At 47.6% G+C, this 19,678-nt stretch overlaps 1 protein-coding gene across 1 annotated transcript in view; it reads left to right on the forward strand.

Moving 5' to 3' along the window:
• Positions 1-8,372: 8,372 nt before the first annotated feature.
• ARHGAP10 (Rho GTPase activating protein 10) overlaps positions 8,373-19,678 on the forward strand; it is a 998,059-nt gene continuing 986,753 nt past the window's right edge. Inside the window, exon 1 of the mRNA XM_078676901.1 lies at positions 8,373-9,037. Coding sequence (XP_078533027.1) covers positions 8,884-9,037 — 154 coding nt within the window. The 5' untranslated portion in view covers positions 8,373-8,883. The remainder of the gene's footprint in view (positions 9,038-19,678) is intronic.

A 19,678-nucleotide genomic window follows, 5' to 3' on the forward strand; every position in this document is an offset into this window, starting at 1 on the left:
TCCCCATCTTCGCAAGAAACCTCAAAACCTGGCTCTTCGACATACCCCCTCCTTGATGGAATGGAACCTGCACCCCCCCAAACCCCCCCCCACCCCTAGCGCCTTGAGACCCTTACGGGTGAGTAGTCGCGCTTTAACAAACTCCTGATTGATTGATTGATTGACTCTGCTTACGCTCCGAAACAGGGGTCATATCCAGTGACCCAAACAATGGTGACAACAGATTAACAACAGTCTCGGTCATTCGTTTTCGAGCAGAAGGGGAAGAAGTAGACATAAGAACAGGAGAATAAGTATTCTGAGGCAAAGAAGGTGTAGGGACAAGAACAGTAGAAATCGAAGATGCAGAAGCAGAAGGCAAAGGAGTTTGAGGCAAAGCTGGTAGCAAGGCTGGCGACCCTAGAATGGGTTGCGCAGGAGGAGGCAAAACCATCTGTGGAGTACCGGGTGGCTGAACAACAGCAGGAGGTTGAACAACAAAGGGTGGAACAACCGGGGGTAATAGAGGCGCAGTAGCACCCTGCACATAGGGAGGAGGCAATCTCAGTAAATGAGAGATCAAAGGATCTTTTTCAAGGTCTTCAATCACTTTTGGAGGAGAAGACGGCAAGGCCGGATAACATTTATCTATGGCCATGCAACGCTGTCTATCTAAAACTTCACTTGCACGCTCTTCTCCATCTTCCTTAAACTGTCTAGCAGCTTGTAGTACTGACATATTCTTATCTTTCCTATCTCTCTTTGCTTGTTTAATTTCTCTCTGTTTGGCTTCCTTACGCCAAAGGCAGAAAGAGTCAAACATTGCCGGCCGGGCTTTCTTCTTAAATAGCTTAACTTCTAGATTGTCTAAAATCTCTGTTTCAAAACTACCATGTGGGGGCCATTGCAAAACACCATCCTTTTTAGTGTAGTGGACCCATACTTCATTATAAGTAATAGGGCCCACTCCGTGTTTTGAATAAAGGTCATAAGTCGTAGTTCCAACCGGAGGTATCGGACATGAATCCTCCAATCGAGAATCCCTGTTACTACCACAAACAAACCAATTACCAAATTTACCAAGACCAGGCATCTTGCTCACTAGTCTGGTTTCAAACTTCAAAGGGAATCAAAAAATGATACACTCGTAAATATACAAGCCCTTCAGCTTTGGGTACTGCAGCAACCAAATCAAAACCAAGGAACCAGACAAAGTCGTGGGAGCGACCCACTTATACTTAACCAAATATCTGTCACGCCACCAGAAGACCGTCTATCGTCTCGCTTTACAAACATCAATCGGAGGATCCAAGGCAAGGCGAGACAGTCAGGGCAGCAGTCCTTCGTAGCCGTTGGAAAGCTGGAAGCCTCGCAGAAAAGACCTTCGGTCCACGTCGACATGCAGGGGTCGATGAAATGGGGTCCCTCCTCCAGAGTTTCCTCACGTGGCTCCTCGCAATCTTCGGGCTTGGACCGGTACCACTGAAGTCGCCCCGCGTTGGGCGCCAACTGAAGAACTGGGTTTTCAAGTACCCAGCGGCGCCAGGGACACGCCCAAAGTCCTCTGGGTTCCCTTGCCTTGGTATACAGAGGCACTGAATACTTCTAGGTGGCGTCAGAGATCAAATTTATTAGCTGCAGCCAGTAGCAGAAATCCCAGTAATACAACAGGGTGTACAACTCCAGAAATTGCTCAATTTTACTAAGGCGAGACATCCCTATTTATACACAAAAAGGTACATTTAAAATGCACGCCCCTGCACCAAAATTCAACCAATAGAAAATACATGACATCACATAGCATCATACAGTTAAGCTCATTTTACAGTGTCCCAACCCACAAGTTAATATTTAGGCATATCTAAATAATAATCTGGAAGGGCCGAACAAACCCTTAATTGAAAGCGTAACCCATGAAATGAAGAAACAGTAAAGAAAAGTAGTTTCAGATAATGTGCAAGATAACAGAAACGTAAAGAAACTTAAAAGTTAACAAATGTCTTGAATGGTGATTGATAAAAGTGGATAACGATCATGCAGGGAAATTGGCTTGGCAGGGTCAATTCTAGGTGAAAGGCCAGCTTCTGAAATTAACTCCAGTGCACGAACAAAACCTTAGTTAATGTATATATGACCCAAAAAAGGTCATACTGCATTGCTCGCAGACTTAACTTCTGAGGCCTAGTAAAAGGCAACACCAGATGGCAGTCACGACACATGGCAAAAACCTATGTTTAGAAAAGAAAGTCGTAAGGAAAGAAACAATTTAGATATTGTTTAGGATAAGATATGTGCAAAGAAACTAAAGGTTAACGAGGTCCTGAACAGTGATTGAAAAAGTCAGACAACGATCAGCTAGTGAAATTGGTTTTTGCAAAAGGTCAGTTTCAGGTGAAAAGGGTTACTCTCTCTGCAGTTCATTCAGAGTCAGAAAAACCCATGTTAATATATGCACGAACTCAGAAGGGCAGACCACTTGTTCGTTGGGCCTACTTCACAGGCCTACGTGAGGGCAAGACTAAAATGGAGTCAGGTTTGAGAATTACAGAACCACAGATGGCTTTTTGGGTAGTTTAATATCGATGCAGAGACATGTTGCTCCTGGCTGCTTCGGTTTTTCCGCGATGACCACCGGGGATACCCACGGCGTCGGTCCTGAGACTTTTTCGATGACGCCCTGCTCTTTCAGGGTCTCCAGTTCTTTCTTCACTAGTGGTCTTAGATGGAATGGTATTCTTTTGTGTCGTAAGGCAACCTGAGGGACCGTCTTGTCGATGTGTAGTTTGATGAGGTCACACTTGATGCACCCTAGCCCCTGGAATAGTTCGGGAAATTGGTTGAGTAGTTCCTCTACTTGATGGGTTTGGACTCGCCTGGCAAATGAGACGAGGCCTAGGTTTTCTGCCGTGTGGCTGCTCAGTAGGGTGTCTGCCTTTCTGTCGATCACATGGATCATTGCCGTGACTTCCAGGTCGTCTGCTTTGATGGGGACTGATATCTTCCCTTTCAACAGGGGAGGCGTGTCAGCTCTGCACTCATATATCTTGGTTTTTGACGGGGTCACTGGTGGGCATGGCCTTAAGTACCGATATTGTTGGAGGCCCATTACATTCACCGTCGCTCCGGTGTCGATGACTGCCTTTATTTCTATGCCGGCAACATGGATCATGCAGGTTGGCTGTGGCCTCCGGCGTCGCTTAAGTTCACGTTCGAACGATATCAGGTATACTTATTCATCGTCCTCTTCTGACTATTTCTCGATTGGTCCTTGGTGCCTCCTCAGATGGCGCCGCCTCTGTTCCCGATAGTTGTCGTACTGCCTGTGATGGGGGTCTTTGGTTCCTGTGATCTCGGTCTCTGTTCCTTCTTCGGCACAGGGTGGCAAAGTGGTTGGGTATCCCGCAGTTGCTACAGATCTTCCCCTGCGCAGGACAGTCTTTTGTCGCATGCGGCTCATGTCCACAATACCCACATCTTGGTCTGGATGTTTCGGGCTTTTGTTTCCAAAATGGATCCATCTTGGACTTGGTTCTGAGGGCATGTGTCCGCTCTGTCTTGATGGCGTCGGTCTGCCCCTGGGGTTTGGTGAGCGCCTGGTCCATCTCATTCCCTCTGGCTGCGGACAGGTCATGAGACCTCGCCAGTATTAGGATATCTTTGAGAGCGATCTTCGGTTGCCATAGAATGAGGCATCTCATCGTCTTGTCTCGACATCCCTTGATGAACTGCGCCCTGATTTTCTTCGGTTGATCATCTTCAGTGCATGTGCTGGCAAATTCGCGTAAACTGGCGTAGAACGTGTCCATTGAATCCCCTTCCCTCTGGCGGATTTGACGCAATTTAAAAGTTTAAAGTCTGGGTTGAGTTGGGGTCGAAATGGGCGTCTAACACGGTCACTGCTGCGTTGTAGTCTGGGGCCGCCCCTGTGTTAGGTAAGTGCTCAAAGAGCTTGAAGATTTCATCACCAGCATAATGCAGCAGCAAAGACCTCTTTACCGCTTCGTCAGTTTCTCGGGTGGCGACGAATTAATTATTTAGGCGCTCAATCCAAATTTTCCATCTACGGGTGCTGTCGCCGGATCCTCCAGTTCGCTAAATGGCGGTAAGACCCCCAAGGCTGCATGCTGGAAGGGGGGATGGGCAGGTGCTGCGACTTGGTCATTGTCACCCATGACGGTCTCAGGCTGGTGAAATGGACAGGTGATGAGCCTGCTGTATGCTCCAGGCCATCTGATGTGAGCAAGCAGTGGCAGCAAAGTGGCAGATCAAATGCGGAGGCCTACTCGGCTGGGCAGAGTGTGGGCAGGCAACCCAGTGGTAGGCTGTGCTGGATGTGAGGCACCAGGTGGGGGCGTGGCTTACAAGCATTGATTGCGCGGCATGATGTGAGGCAGGGAAGCGCATATCAGCGCGATCTGCCCTCTCCTGGGTCCGTGGGAAGTGAGGCGGCAGGGTGCACTCACCCGTGAACAGTGGCATGCACATGGGCGCGATGTACTGCGGCTCGCGGAGTCGCGGCTCCCGCCGATGATCAGTGTGCGCCCGACTGCAGCGGGCGGAGCGGCTGCAAGAAGGAGCGAGGGTCACGATCCCACCCTCATCGCCCGTGTAGCAGCGTGCCAATCAGCAGTGGTGTGGCCCGCTATGGCCTGTGGACATAATCGCTGGCGCTGAATGGCACACGAGACACAGTGGAGTGCTGCAGGAAGTACTACCTCCGAGCAAGCGCTTTCATTTATTTACCCCGCCACGCCTGGCCTGCGGATGACGTGCAGGCTCTTTAGAACAACAGGAGCGCTAACCATTACAGGAAGCCTCAGCTTGCCCGGAATGTGAATGATGGTTCACCCAAGGTGATAGGTCACCTGAGCTTACTGGCTGGCACTGAATGTAGGGCACAGTGCTTGTGGCCATGGTGAGAAGGACGCTGGCTCGCCAAATAATGAAGGAATGGTGGTTGTAAGACCTGGCACCATTGGCGTGGGTCTCCCTTCCATTTTTCGCTTTTGTCTCCTCTGTTTTTGCTGGTATTAGACGTTCTGGGCGCTGTGCCACTGCCATCCAGTGCCACAGCGCAAATGCTCCCTATTGTAAATTGACTGTATGAATTGGTATTCCCATAATTGGCTCATTTGATTTACCTGTTAGTCCCTAGTAGAGTACACCGTGTGAGCCCAGGGCTGGTCGAGAAAATGCTGCTGGTGGGCCTGCAGCACTGATTGCGCCACCCACAGAAGCAGCTTGTAAAGTATGTCTCAGACCTGCCATTGCAGAGTCTGCATGCAGTCCAGGACTGTCATGTTGACTGTGAAGTGAACCCACTTCCCAGTCCCTAACCCTTCCCTTGGCATCATGTGAGTCACCCCTATGGCAGGATGCATTGTATGTGAAAGGTAGGACATGTCTTGGTATGTGTAGCATGTCCTAATAGTGAATTACAGCCATTTTTGTTATTCACTATTGCAAGGCTACCTGTTCTCCATAGGCCAGAATGGGCAGATTGATTATTACACCCTATAATCCTAACTGACTCAGGAAACATGGTAGAAATTCGAGTTCAGTATGCCTAAACTCAGAATTATAAACTACATATTTTAGTGAAGTTGGTTTTAACATTCTGTGTTTGAAAATACCACTTTTAGAAAGTAGGTATTTTCTTGCCTAAACCTTCCAGTGTGCTCTGCTGTTATGTGAATTGGCTGTCTGGTTTTGGAGGGACACGGTGAATACTGGCTCCACCTCCCACTGTGCGTCTGATGGCAGACCCCCTCTTTCTGAAAGGAAGGATGCAGCCTTATCAACAAAGTGCTCCAGGATAGAGCAGAACCAATTGTGGCTGGGTTCAGTGACTTGTGACTTTTTAGAACAAAGACTTTTGGGTTATAAATATCTGTGCTGAAAACCCTACAATTTGTATTACTTCTGGATGTCACGACGAACCTCTGTCCGTGTAACCAAGGAATCTGCAGGAGTTGGACTGCCCCTGTGCCAGTGTGCTGTTTCTGGGGTTGGCCTGCAGTGGTTACCAGTGGACTTGGAAGAAGAGGGGAAATGACTTGGAGAGAACTTGGAGAGAACTTTCACAGATCTTGCTGAAGCAATCACCTAAGGGCTTAAGTTGAGTTTGCCTCCTGTTGAAGTCTCAGGCACATTAGACTTCACAATCAGCCTTCTAAATCCTCCCAGCTAGGACTTCTATTTGCAGATGAGGCTCCTGTTGAGAATTCCAGGGCCTCTAGTTCTACAGCAGAGAACGCGGGCTGAAATCACCGCTAACGCACGTTTGCGAGCCGCTGCAGCCAAAAGCGCCATTTTGGGAATCGCGCTACTGCCGCTGAGTGCTCACAACCTGAAAGCATCGCACCGCACGTTTGCGGGCCGCAGCAGTTGAGAGCGCCATCGAGAATCATCGCGCTGTTGCCGCTGAGTGCTCGCAACATCAAGATCATCGCATCGCATCCCAGTGATTGGCGCATCTCGACATTGTGGCGCGGACGCATCGCGGGCATCATTTCCATCACATCGCACCAGGATCGGCGCTCCCGAGCGGAGCGCCATTTGTTCGCATCGCAACCTGCTCGCAGCACGCATCAGCAGACTGTCGCATCGTCTCATCCCTTGGGGCAAGGATTCATTATATCAATAGCTTTGCGTGCAGAAGTTCATCGCATCGCCTTCCCTCGCCTCAGCAGATCGGCACATCGCCTCCTCCCTTGCGGCAAGGAATCGAAGCTACAGCTTCATTGCGACATTTTGCTTATTTGCACTGCCAATCCAGGTACTTTGTGAGTAAAAGGGTCGCAGAGACCACTGCTTTGAACTGAACTCTTTTTGCACACCTTGAACTATTTTTTTAGCATTCTAAGAGTATCACCATTTTACAGTATTATGGCTTTTTGTCGTTTTGGGTCTTGTGATAAGTCTATATAAAGATACTTATTTTTTTTATAACTACTAGTGTGGTGTCCTTTTGCACTGTGTTACTGTGTATGGTCATAAATGCTTCATACACTTCCTCTGAGATAAGCCTGTCTGCTCGTGCTACGTTACCACAGGGTTGAGGAGGGGTTATCAAAGGGTGTAGCCCCCTTACTCTGACTTAGGAAGAAGGGTCCCTACTTGGACAAATGGCCAGCCATTGCCAACTAGAGACCCCCATTTCTAACAGTGGTTGAAGGATAGCTTGTAAGTTGAAAAACTGCCTAATAAACTACGGCCTCAATTTTTCTATAAACATAAAATTGGTGAGGTCTAAGTTTGGGGGATTCGGGTGGGCGAACAGGTTGGAGGTGCTGCTGACAAGAAATCTTCAGTAATATCAACTTTTCAGAACGTAAGCCTCCTGCACACGGATTTCTTATTCCGAAAATAATTAGCAGTCATTCATTGGTCAAGTCTCCTCTTCCTCCGTGACCGTGAGACCCTCGCGTTAGCTCTCCACAGCCCGTGTCTCCTGCTCTGTGAAAATTGTGGTCAGACAAGCTTCCGCTTCTCCCTCTTGTCCGCACAACCTCCTTGCTACCGCCTCGCGGGCTTCCTCCTATCCCTGCTCCGCCCCAGCCTTCATCCCTTTTCTCAGGACGTCCCATGAAAGTGGGCGGAGCCAATGTGTAAAGTAAGGGTGGGCAGACAGTTGGAGCATGGATTGGAAGGGGGGCAATTGGGCGGAGCTTGGAACCTCTTTGAGGTAGATGACTTTTAGCACAGTGTATGTAACTTTATTTTAGCATTATATTTGAATTGTTTTATTTTGTTTTTTTAAGCAAAACATAAAACAGTAACAATTGCAGCCAGAGCCACCGTAGATTTTAGCAAGTCCTGGAGATATGCTAAAGTACTATTGCGAAGGTGCGGCATAACGGTCAGAGCTGTTTGGAACTGGGGAACCAGGTTCGAGTCTCGGCTTCGGCTCAACATCCTGTGATTCTGGGCAAATGGCTCAACATCCTGTGATTCTGGGCAAATCACTTAATCTCCTCGTGCCTATCAAAAAATGATTGGATCCTTGTGTAAGGTAACTGGTGCTCATGTAAAGCGCTCCCATACCTTGGGACGGAGCTCGCGCTATATACAACTGCAAAAAAAAATTGAGGAATGTGACCTTAAAATGCGCTGCAATTTCAGTAGTGGTGTGTACAACTCTTCTTCCAATGCACTCTCTGGCTTAAACGGAATTACTGTGACGGGGTAGATGATGGGCGGTCATGTTATGGAGCCGGGCTTTCCTGCAATCAAGCCCTATCCTAGTGACGTGTGTTTCAATAAGGAGGTAGGGCGGTTGGGGGCGAGGGCTGGAAAAGCTGCGTGGATAAACCTCAGAGGAACTCCCGGGAGATGTGGGGGGTGTGGCTCCCACCCCTGACAGGGAAGGGCACGGCGAGAGGCCAGCGAACACATGGAGGAGAGGCGGGGCTGGCCACACCCCCACTACATGCTCCCAGAGTTCAGCCCCACACCAACAAATGCTCGGAAAACATGAGTGTCTTTTCTAGCACAGAGGGATAGCAGAGCAGTGTCTCGCAGCTAGGAGGGGCAGTTTAGTTGGCTGTCGGGGAGGGGCAACAGAAGGAGGCGGGATCCAGAGGGGGGGTGTCACTGAGGCTGCAGGAATGTCCCTGCTGAGGCCGATGGGATCGGCCGGGTGTCTGGCTGCAGCGGTGCGGGTCTCCGGTTTTGCGGCGGCGTGTCCCTGAGTCTACGCGGGTTCCTGGTGGCGCTGCTGCCCGCGCGGGTCCTCCCGGTGTGTGCGGGCTGCCCTCCTCCCCCCTGGGTTTACTGTGTTTGCCCCGTTTTATTGCTGAATGTTCACGGTGAGCTGACGAGCCTGCCCGCGGCTGCTTCTTTTAAAGGATTTCTTCTCCCCGCGGACTCAATCGGAGATTTTAAACTTTTGTTTTTTTAATCATGGGGTTGCAACCCCTGGAGTTCAGCGACTGCTACCTGGACAGTCCCTGGCTGCGGGAAAGGATACGAGCCCACGAGGTGGAGCTGGAAAAAACCAACAAGTTTATTAAAGATCTGATGAAAGATGGCAAGAACCTGATCTCTGCAACCAAAAGTAAGTGTAGACGAGTTGTGCTGGAGCAATTGCAGCGGAAAACCGCGGAAAGCGCCTGGCTCCAGAATAAGGCGCTTGTTTTCTAAGCAATTTAGCAAGATTAACGTCGTCATTCAAATGTGTATGCAAACCCTCTCTGTATGTTTTTGGCTTGTTCTATTGCAGGCAGCTCAGCTGCGACAGTTACACACTGCTTACCAGCCTCCGCATTTTGTACAAGATTACATAGTTGCAGGGAAGATGTGAGTGCCTCTGCATATTGTAAAATATTACATTGTAACAATGAATGTGTCAGTGCCAGTAGTTGTAACGTGCTGGTTCAGTAACAGTGAGTTTTTGTTCAGGGGCCGGTTGCACGTGTCCACGTTTGGAAAGTAGATGCCTGGTACACCATGGTAGGAATCTAGCTAGGAGTGTTATCAGCGCTGAGACGGCGTCTGTAACGTCACACGTTTCCACTCCGAATGTAAACATGAGGGGCTCGAGCTAAAACATCACTTTCGTGGTGTGATTGGGTGAATGTAGGCATCGAACAAGTATGGCATTGCCATTCGCTGTACAACAAAGTAAAGCGAAGCAGAAAACAGGTGGCGCTACAACTCGCATCTGTCATCGTTACCATTTGCTAAAATAATTGTGGCCATCTGCATTTTGCCTGTAGACTAGTTCTGTTTTCACTCAGTGGCGTTTTATGTTCATGCTGTGACTTTTTACTAGGTGGACCATTTCTGCCCCCCTCTTTCTGTGTGACTTGGCTTGCAGTTCTTTACCAGTCAGTAATGAATTGATCAATTTATGAGAAGTTGTTGCTGGAGTACACCCAGTCATGCTGCTTCGCCCATAAGTATCCAAGTGAACTTAGTGCATTGTCACTTTGTACAAAGAGCTCTATATGGGTTGGGTCAGAATGCGTTGGATTTGCCAATGTCTTAAAACAGAGCCTTTTCTGTTTTTGAAGGCACGCTTTGTTCCTTGAAACGGAACTGCACATTTTCAGCACTAGAGTTAACATATTCATGGCAGTTAACTTATGACATATTGGATACAATACTCGCGATTTAGCAGTGCTATGAAAAATGTATTTATCATTTTTTTTATACAGGCTTTTATTTGCACCTCCCTTGTAGTTCACTTTTCCAGTCTATAAAAGAATAACAACAAATAGTTGATATTTCGTCCAAAGAGGGTCTGTTGTTTTAATACATTAGTAAACATTTTACTGTCTATTCTTTAATAAATGTTTCTCTCTCGGAGGCAGAGATCATTTAGCACCAAACGAAAGCTTGTGCTCATGCACAAGGTAAACACTGCTACTTTAGAAAAAAAAAAAAAGAACAAAATGTAGCCGACTGTACACCATATATTTAGTGCGATTCCGTTAGGAGGTAAAATAGCTCACGTTTCCCATTCATCACTTTTAGATCTGTTTGAAACCAGAGCTGTCAGGCAGACCCGTTGCTAGCTATTTACATACAGGAAGCGTTGGGCCCGTCACATTCAACCATTGGCTTTCTTTCACTGGCCTTTTTAGGTTTTGCCTGGCGAAAAGATGCGCTCTGCGCATCTTTTTCGCGCAGGCGAAAACCTGATGAGAACTGTAGTGTGGCTTTGGGTCGGCCCTCGTCATTCATTGGCTGGCTCCATAAATGGAGCCTAGCCATTGGACGAGGGGCCTGTCCGTCAATGCCGGACCAGATTCGGGGGCGTTCCCGAGATTCTTTGGCTTTTGCCGACGTCACGCGACGTCAGCCGAAAGCCGGGAACGCCCCCGAATCTGGTCCGGCATTGCCGGCACTTCTGCGTCTCTCCACCCCCCCCTTTCCCGCCCCCTCCCGCTTGTTATGTGATGTTATCCAGGGCTGGATCAGATTCACCACGCTGTGCAAACATGTCCTGTCCCCACAATGATGTGAGTTAAAAACACACGCGCATAGGTTTTCTCATGTCTCACACCCGTGTGCCCGCGTGCTTTCCCCATAGATGCTTGTACACGGGTGAGGCAAAATAAAAAGCATCACTCGAAATGTCAGGGGCACACTGAAGCTGCCTCCCTGACTTTAACACCGGGAATTAATGCCCTGCATTAACTGTATCTTGGATTGCAAAAAGCGGCCATTTTAACTTGGTCACTCTGCCCTGAAAAAGAAAGGAAGGAAGGAGACAGACTGCATAACTCCTCTCCTGTAATACTTATTTTAGGAGCAAGCTATCTGAATAAGTGTTAAAGCGGATGGAAGCTATACTACTTTTTTATGAGCACAATATTTCAAAGGGTTAGAACATTTAGATAGTACTCAAAGTAAACACGTAGAAAGAAAACAACGTAGTTGATGAATAAGGCTTTTTTATTGACATTTTATTTTCTCCTTTAGTTGTGTAAAATTGAGAAACTGGCTACCACGATCAATGCAGCAGTGAAACATGGTGGCGCTGTTGTAATAACACTGAGCATATGAGCTTGAGGCTACATTAGTAGAAGAAGGACTTGCATGTTAGTCTGTCTCCATGGCGACCAAAAAGGACGCGGCTGGTCGCTCCGCAGCACATCTCCCCGCGGACAGCACTTGACAGTCACTCTGAGCAGCGAGGAAGAGTTGGCATCAGTCCCACGGGACCAATCACTTGAGCCCCAGTGCCTGATGAATCACCTGCGCTTTTACAAGTATTTCACTCCACCTGGGAATGCACAGCTTTCATTGTAAGGATTTATGGGGTGTTTTGTTTCCTCATCCTCACCGTGCTCGTCTATATCTTCTGTGTGTGCCTGAATTAAAGCAGGAAAGAGCGCGGGATGGGAAGGGCTTTGATGTAGAAGTGGCGAAAGTGGATCAGCCGTGAGTGGTGGGTTGTTTTAGGATTGAGGTACATGGCGTATTGTGAAGAGTCCGTGTTAAGTATTGACCTAGATAACTGGGAAGCCGCGGAATTAGCCGCAGCACCTATATGATAGTTGTGCTGGGTGCTTTGGGACTGCTTGGGTGTGTTTTGCATTATTCGTATGTCCGAAATAGAATGGATCCTGTGAGACCTGAGAAGCGTCAAGTTGTCGCATCCTTGAACTGGAGATAAAGGCAGAGATGGGTGAGGTGCTGCTATAAGGGTGAATGCATGTATTGATTAGCACATGACAACTTTAATACGTCTCTTAGCATCATGTAATCCAATGCTTCAAACGACACTCAGATGACATGAACAAATGCGATTCAGTATTTCATACAACTGCGTTTCGTTTCAGTGCATTTTATTTAAGAGGAATAGACACGATTATACAGGAATTCTGGAAGTGTGTGGGGGGGGCTCGCAGTGTGTTGGGGGGCTCGCAGTGTGTTGGGGGCTTGCAGTGTGTGGGGGGGGCTTGCAGTGTGTGGGGGGGCTTGCAGTGTGTGTGGGGGCTTGCAGTGTGTGTGGGGGCTTGCAGTGTGTTGGGGGCTCGCAGTGTGTGGGGGGGGCTCGCAGTGTGTGGGGGGGGCTCGCAGTGTGTGGGGGGGGCTCGCAGTGTGTGGGGGGGCTTGCAGTGTGTTGGGGGGCTCGCAGTGTGTGGGGGGGCTCGCAGTGTGTGGGGGGGGCTCGCAGTGTGTGGGGGGGCTCGCAGTGTGTGAGGGCTTGCAGTGTGTTGGGGGCTTGCAGTGTGTTGGGGGGCTTGCAGTGTGTTGGGGGGCTTGCAGTGTGTTGGGGGCTTGCAGTGTGTGGGGGGGCTTGCAGTGTGTGGGGGGGCTTGCAGTGTGTGGGGGGGCTTGCAGTGTGTGGGGGGCTTGCAGTGTGTGGGGGGGCTTGCAGTGTGTGGGGTGGCTTGCAGTATGTGGGGGGGCTCGCAGTGTGTAGGGAGGCTCTGTGGGTGTGTGGGGGGGGGCTCTGTGTGGGTGTGTGTGTGGGGGGCTCTGTGTGTGTGTGTGTGTGGGGAGGCCTCTGAGTGTGTATTGGGGGGCTCTCTGTGGGTGTTTGTGTGTGTCATTTGCGAGAGATCAAGCTAGTGGCATTGTAAATGACAATGCCATTTATTTATGTTAAAAAAAACATAAATAAAAATATTGTCAAGAGCAATGCCAATAGCTCAAACTTTAACAAAGGCAAAACCATTGCATTGTAAATGCTTGTTCAGCCATTGGTGTGAGATTTGGTCCATTACGTCTTGTCTGAACACCGGTAGAATACTTATCTCCTACCAAATGCTGTTATCTGTTTGGCTGAGTTCTTCTGCGTCCGCTCTAGTGCTTGCAATCAACTGCATGAAGGACTACTTTACGACTGTAGCCTTTTCTGTCCACTCCTGGTAACTGCCTCCCATATGTCTTGCTTTAATGTGCTAACTTTTTATACATTAGCATGTTAAATAAATACCTGATCGCTTTACCAATGCAAGGTGTAGAAGTAGCACCAGCTCATTTGCAAGTGCACAGAAGTGGTAACCCCACATTTCTTCATTGGTGAAACACAACTTTTGCCTAAATACTGAAAGCTCAAAGCCTACCTACCGCACATATAACACCCTTTTCCATGGCAGCGAATCTCTAGAATGTGGTCTTTGAGTAGAAGTGCATGGACTGTATGAAAGTGACCTTTGTGGGCCACATCATGCATACATGAAATATACATCCATACTGCTGGATGTACATGAATATACATGACTGGCCTGTGTGTTTTGTTCTTGATTTCTGCCATAAACCCATGCAGGACCATTTATTGTCCGAGTCATTTCATTCAAAGACTTTGAAATAAGCGGAACAATATCATTTTCCACAAAACTGCAAAATTGAGTCACTGAACAGAAAATGAATCACCAGTGCCCTGAAATTGGTCCAATACCATCGAGTCTTTTGGACCTGCTTAAAGTAAGACCGCCTTTCAGAGTGGTCTGCCACTGTGCAATTGCATGCTGCCGTTGGTGAAGCCTCCAACACTATATGCCTTTGTGTCCTTTTTATGGTGGCATTCTTAAAGACATACATTATCCAGCCCAAGAAGGTAGTGGGGAGGATATTAACTCTAGGAGTAGTGCACACTTCTATTCATGGGCCCACCCAATCTCTGTCCCCAAGGTAGGGCAGGCCAGAGATGGTGTCCCATTTCATAACGATGTATGAGCCCTTCCAGATCTTCACATGTTAGCTGGCCACACACTCCAGCCGACAATGAACTGCTTTGTTGTGTCTTTGTCCATCGGTCTGTTTCTTTGCAGTCTTTTATTTCTCATTTCTGTTCTTTGTGTATTCATCTGGTCCTTTTACCCAGCTGTGGTCCATGCAGGTAACTCTGGTGGGGCTGCAGAGGGAAGATTAATTATTTATTTAATTTCCCCTCTGCATCGTCCTACGAAATCCCACACTGTTATCTTCACGGACTGCGGCCACTGGCGTAACGAAAATTGAGGGGGCCTCCCTGCACGGTATGCAGAGGGGCCCCCTCCGGGCTCAATTAGGAGCTCTCTGGCCAGAGTGCAGTGCTGAGGGGGCCCCCTGGAGCTTCAGGCCCCCCCGCACCGCGGGGGCCTGTGTTACGCCCCTGACTGCAACTGCTTTTACCCCTTCTGATCTACCTCTGACTTCAGATATATTTTGGCCTTCCCTCACATGCTTGCAGACATCCTGAGACCTGGTGGTGCTCTGTTAGGTCCACTGTTCCGGCAATTATACATTTATAATTTTGAACGTTTGTTACTTTTTGCTTGAAGACTCAGCGCTGTGGTCCCGCTGTTGATTGTGTTTGATGCCTTAACCCGCACACTGCTAAGGAATCTGAGGAGCACCTCAGTCCAGAACCACTACTGTTCTAGTCTGGTTGTAGGATGGCAACATTTTCTTTTAGTGTTGTATACATCCACTAAAGAATGAGTTTTTTTTTTGTTTTTTTACCAAATAGCCAATTTCCCCATTCGCCCACAGGCTACAGAAAGTAAGCCAGGCTAATTAGAGCCTTGTTTAACTTCAGTTCAAGGCAATGTCTTTGAGACCTCCGAGGTTAGGAGACTGAAAAGCAGTGCCAGAGATACTAAGGGGCATGTCTGGCTTAATAGCTGCTGACCCTGGCTACTCTAAAATGATGTGTATGAAAATATAGCCTGTTTTGGTCATTCCCCAATTGTGGCCCAGAAATGGAATTTGAAGTCTAGCTATCCAAGGCCTTCCTTTTGGCTACAGGAAGCTTAGGCTATTTAGTATCCTGTCAGACACCTTTAGATGACCAGATGAACAGGGTCAGAAACTCCTCAGACAGTTAATGCAAAATGGTGTAAACTATAGTTCAGTTTTGCTCCTGAAAGGTATCAATAGAATATGTAGGATGAATGAACATATTTACAATATTGACTCTGCCTGGTATAGTAAAAGAAAGGTTAACCCACCTCTTTAGCCTCTGTGCAAGTATTCAACAAAAAGGCCTAAATGTACACTGAAAATTTGCTCGGCGGCGGTTATCAGCTTTACATGGAGATATTCAAACCTGTCAACGATGTACCACAGTTCGGACCCAACTCTTTATCTATCCCTCTTCAGTTTTAGTCTTTCAATCTGCCTCGGGTTCATCAAGGAGTACACATACACTTCCTCGATCGGGATGAACTGCTGCCTAACTTTCATAGCTGACTGTATTCTCAACAGTGCCAGCAAATAGACATTTTGCCAATCTATCCTACAACTTTAAGGGATTCACCTATCTGTATCAAGGCCTACAATTCTCAGTGACCCATGAGTTCAGCCCGAACAGCCAAGCCACGTCTTCCCTGGACCGTTTTGCTTTGTTCGCCCTAAGTTGGCAGGGTATGCCCAGACGTGGGTCCCTTGCTCACTTTGCCACTGGATTCAAGCTAGACTGGCTGATGACTGCTGATTAGCCAGAAACCGGTCCCAGGATGCTTGTTTCTGGTCCAGGGAAGACATTACTTGGCAGTTCGTGCTGGACTGTTCCCATGAGGCACAGGGTCAGACTGATTTGCATGTGGCCATGTCTGAACTGGGGTGGCAAAGTGACCTAAAGAATGATGATGGATTAAACCCAGATCAGTTGACTGGGAGTGAGTGCTTGCAGTGTTCAACACTCCGTCCATCATCCCCTTTGGTTTTGCTCTGTGCTAAGGCCATAAATTCCCTCAAGTCCTTTAACTATGACCTTACAAGTCATGCACTCTGTTCTCAAGTAAACTCTTCACCTGTTTCTCATCAGCACAAGGTTTTTGGTCTGCGCTGCTCTTTCATGATGTATAGCTGTGTGACGCTCTCTTCTGTTGTCTGCTGTTGCGTTGTGTTTTCATATTTCATTTATTGTATAATACATTACTAGATTTTTCCAAATCCAAAATGCCAGAGTCCATGTAGCTTTCCCACCACCTTAATCTGTTCCCCCTTTGTTACATCCTTGGACTGGCTGTTGTTTCCTTTTTGTATAAAATGTAAAACCCTCTGCCTATTTCATTGTGCTTTCATTGCTTGGGCCACATATATCTCCAGATTAGTTAATTCATTATCCTGCCTTTTTCTCCTTATGGTCATCGTCCTGTCAACTTCTTGTGGCACTCAGCTACTGCTTAAGTGATCACGCCTTTTCCTTTCTGGCAGCCGGGGCTTGGGACATTGGTTCCATTTATCTCCGCCTAGTTGACAACCAGTCTGCCTTTCTGAAAGGCTAAAAACGAATCTTTTGACTTTGGATTTTTAAATTCAGCTCCTGTGTACAGTTGTTATTTTTGGCTTATCTTGTATATTCCTCCAGTTGTGCAAGGATTCCCATCTGTGGCTGACGGTGCACTTTATAAAATCATTGGCATTAATATACGGCCAGTGCCGTTCCCCCATAGACACCCAAGATCACACCAGAAAATGGTGAACTTCGAGGTAGCTCCAGCAGCTGTCTGAGGATTAATGTATAAAGAGAACTTTTATTTCAGTCAAGTTACAGGTAATGCATTTATATTGTATTTCTCCAGTCTGTAATTCATGGGGATTGTTGCCTATGAAGGACAGTTGTGTTGTTGTGTCCAAAATCTTTAAAATTTAAACCCTCCATAGGATGGAGGGTTTGGATATCAAGGGAGGCGAATTGTTGAAATACACTACCGTTCTTGGCAGTGTGAGGACCATGTTAACTGATGAAATGCACACAGATATCGATTCTCCAGTGTTTCTGTCCTAATCTGACGAGGTTGGGTGTTCTCTGGCTTGTTGGATAAGATGTTCATGAGGAACGTTGACATGAATTGGTGAGGGAAGCCATTCAGGAGCATTGGATCCAGGAGAACTAGTTTTACAGAGAAACAGGATGATGCGGGTGTAATAAAGTAATCTGACCGGACTGATTTCAATGTAGGTTTTAGCTCTGCAACTATCTGGATTAAAGCAGACCACGATGGGCAGGGCTCTAGCATTGTAGCTGAGATTAGGGTTTAATTCATGAGGAGAGGAGGCACAACCATGTACTGATGGATGTTATACCGAGTGATTCCCTTTATGTTCCCACTAGCAGCCCGTCCCGACGTTGTCCGGGTATGAAATAGAATGTGTGTAATGTGTGTATTTGGCAAGGGCAATTTATTTTAAACTCTCGCGGTAGACAACATTTTTTGTTTTATTAGAATCTGGACGGAGAAGGTCCAGCTGCAGGCGCATGTAATTGGTGTAGTGATCCGCCACCTGAGCCCTGCTACAGCCCTGGTTGATGTTAGCAGGCGCGTGTAATGTCATTGAATGAGAGAGTTATCAGCCGCTGGTAAATCCGTTTAATGAGAGAGTTGAGTGACAGTGAGTAGGAGAGGCTGCAGTAATTGCAGTAATTGTCCCCGCAGACACACTCATTTGCGTGTTCCCCCACTTGAGGCCAAGTTGCAGGCCTGTTTGATGTTAGCAGGCGCGTGTTCCCCCGCTTGAGGCCTAACTGCAGCCCTGGTTGATGTTATCAGGCGCGTGTAATTAGTGTACTGATCTGCCGGCTAGAGCCCTGGTTGATGGTAGCAGGCGGGTGTAATTTCGTTGAATGAGAGAGTTCAGTAACAGCGCGCAGGAGAGGCTGCAGAAACGTTACTTACCAGGCCTCCAGGTGAACGTTTTTGTCTCGCCCCCAGCACACAGCCACAGCAGACGATCTTCTGATTAATGTACGACCCACATGGCATGAAGGGCGGAACGTAGCACACGCCCCCAGCGTGCCCCTTGATGCGGCTCAATTGCGTTCACATGGCATGAAGGCCGGACACACGCCCCCAGCGTGTCTCACGCCCCCCCAGCGTTTCTCAGGCCCCCCCAGCGTTTCTCACGCCCCCAGCGTGTCACGCCCCCAGCGTGCTCCTTGATGCTGGACAGCAACATAATTGGCGCTTGTATGTACGACTCACATAGCATGAAGGGCGGACACACGCCCCCAGCGTTTGTCACGCCCCCAGCACACGCCCACAGCCCACGATGTGATGGCCGTACCACACACCCCCAGCCCATGCCCACAGCACAACGCAGTAAACAAACTACTTTGTTGGCACGGTTCTTTTACCTTTTAAATGTATAGAGGAGTTGGCCTAACGGCTAAGGCGCTCGACCTGGGGATCTGGGTTCGAGTCTTGGTAATGACGCCAAACATCCTGTGATTCTTTGCAAATCATTTAATCTCCCCGTGCCTAACAAAAATGAATGTGTGTCCTCATGCAACGTAACTGGTGCTATGTAAAGCGCTCTGATACCTGATTCAGTTCGGGTTAAGTTTTCGCTATATAAAACTCTGCAAAAAAAAAATTATATATGGTGGCCGTCTGCTATGTCCTTCTGCTGCAACTGCCCTTTCCAACGCTGTATTGGGTGTTGTGCTTGGTGCTGTGGTTACTGAGATTACCCGCCTCAAAGGTTTGGGCTCTCTCTCTATAATATTAGTATGAATGTCATTTTCCCCATGTTCCTTCCTTTGTGAGTGTGGGAGTTAAGTATGTTATGGTTTCTAATTTATGAATGGATTTAACATGATATTTTTAGACAGGGATACTCTTTATTGTACTAGTGATGCAACTGTAATATGAGACATGTAAAATTGTTTGCTTCTAGTTTTATGTGGTCATTGTAGCTGTTCACCATGCAATTACAAATGAACATACAATCAGAAGAAAGCAATCAGAAATGGTGACCATATAGGGACGTTAAATTTCTTTCTCGCAAATTCAGTTATACGTTTAAAGGATTTCCTTTTTGATAAACATACTGCTGATGGGGCTAGAGATATACTCAGTTGCCTTAATTGAGGACTTCCCCATTTGATCTACTGCCTTTTCTTCATAATGGTGAAGTCTGGTGAGCTGTGATCACTGTGGTTCTCTATGCGACTTCATGTGACCTCTGTGCCGTAAGACACAACCCCTTCCTTCAAGTTGAGAATGGTGGTGAATATTCGTGGTATATATCTTTACAATTCATCTCTCAAATAATTGAGATACTTTTTACCACCTTCCTTCTAGAAGAAGCTATGAAGCATACCATAGACTACCAGTAACAATCCCAGTCATTCTGAACAAAGGTGAAGACTAAACACAGGAGGAGGCCTGCACAGATACTGAGGGAAAGGCACACAAGCCGCCGTGGGTAAAGTTTTGGGAACGAACATATTACACAGTGTAGGAGGAAAACAGCAAATATGAGGATACAGAAAAGCTGAGCAACAAAGAACCGTTCCCAGGCAAAG

Source organism: Lissotriton helveticus, chromosome 2_1, assembly GCF_964261635.1.
Source record: "Lissotriton helveticus chromosome 2_1, aLisHel1.1, whole genome shotgun sequence".
In the NCBI taxonomy this organism is placed as follows: domain Eukaryota; kingdom Metazoa; phylum Chordata; class Amphibia; order Caudata; family Salamandridae; genus Lissotriton; species Lissotriton helveticus.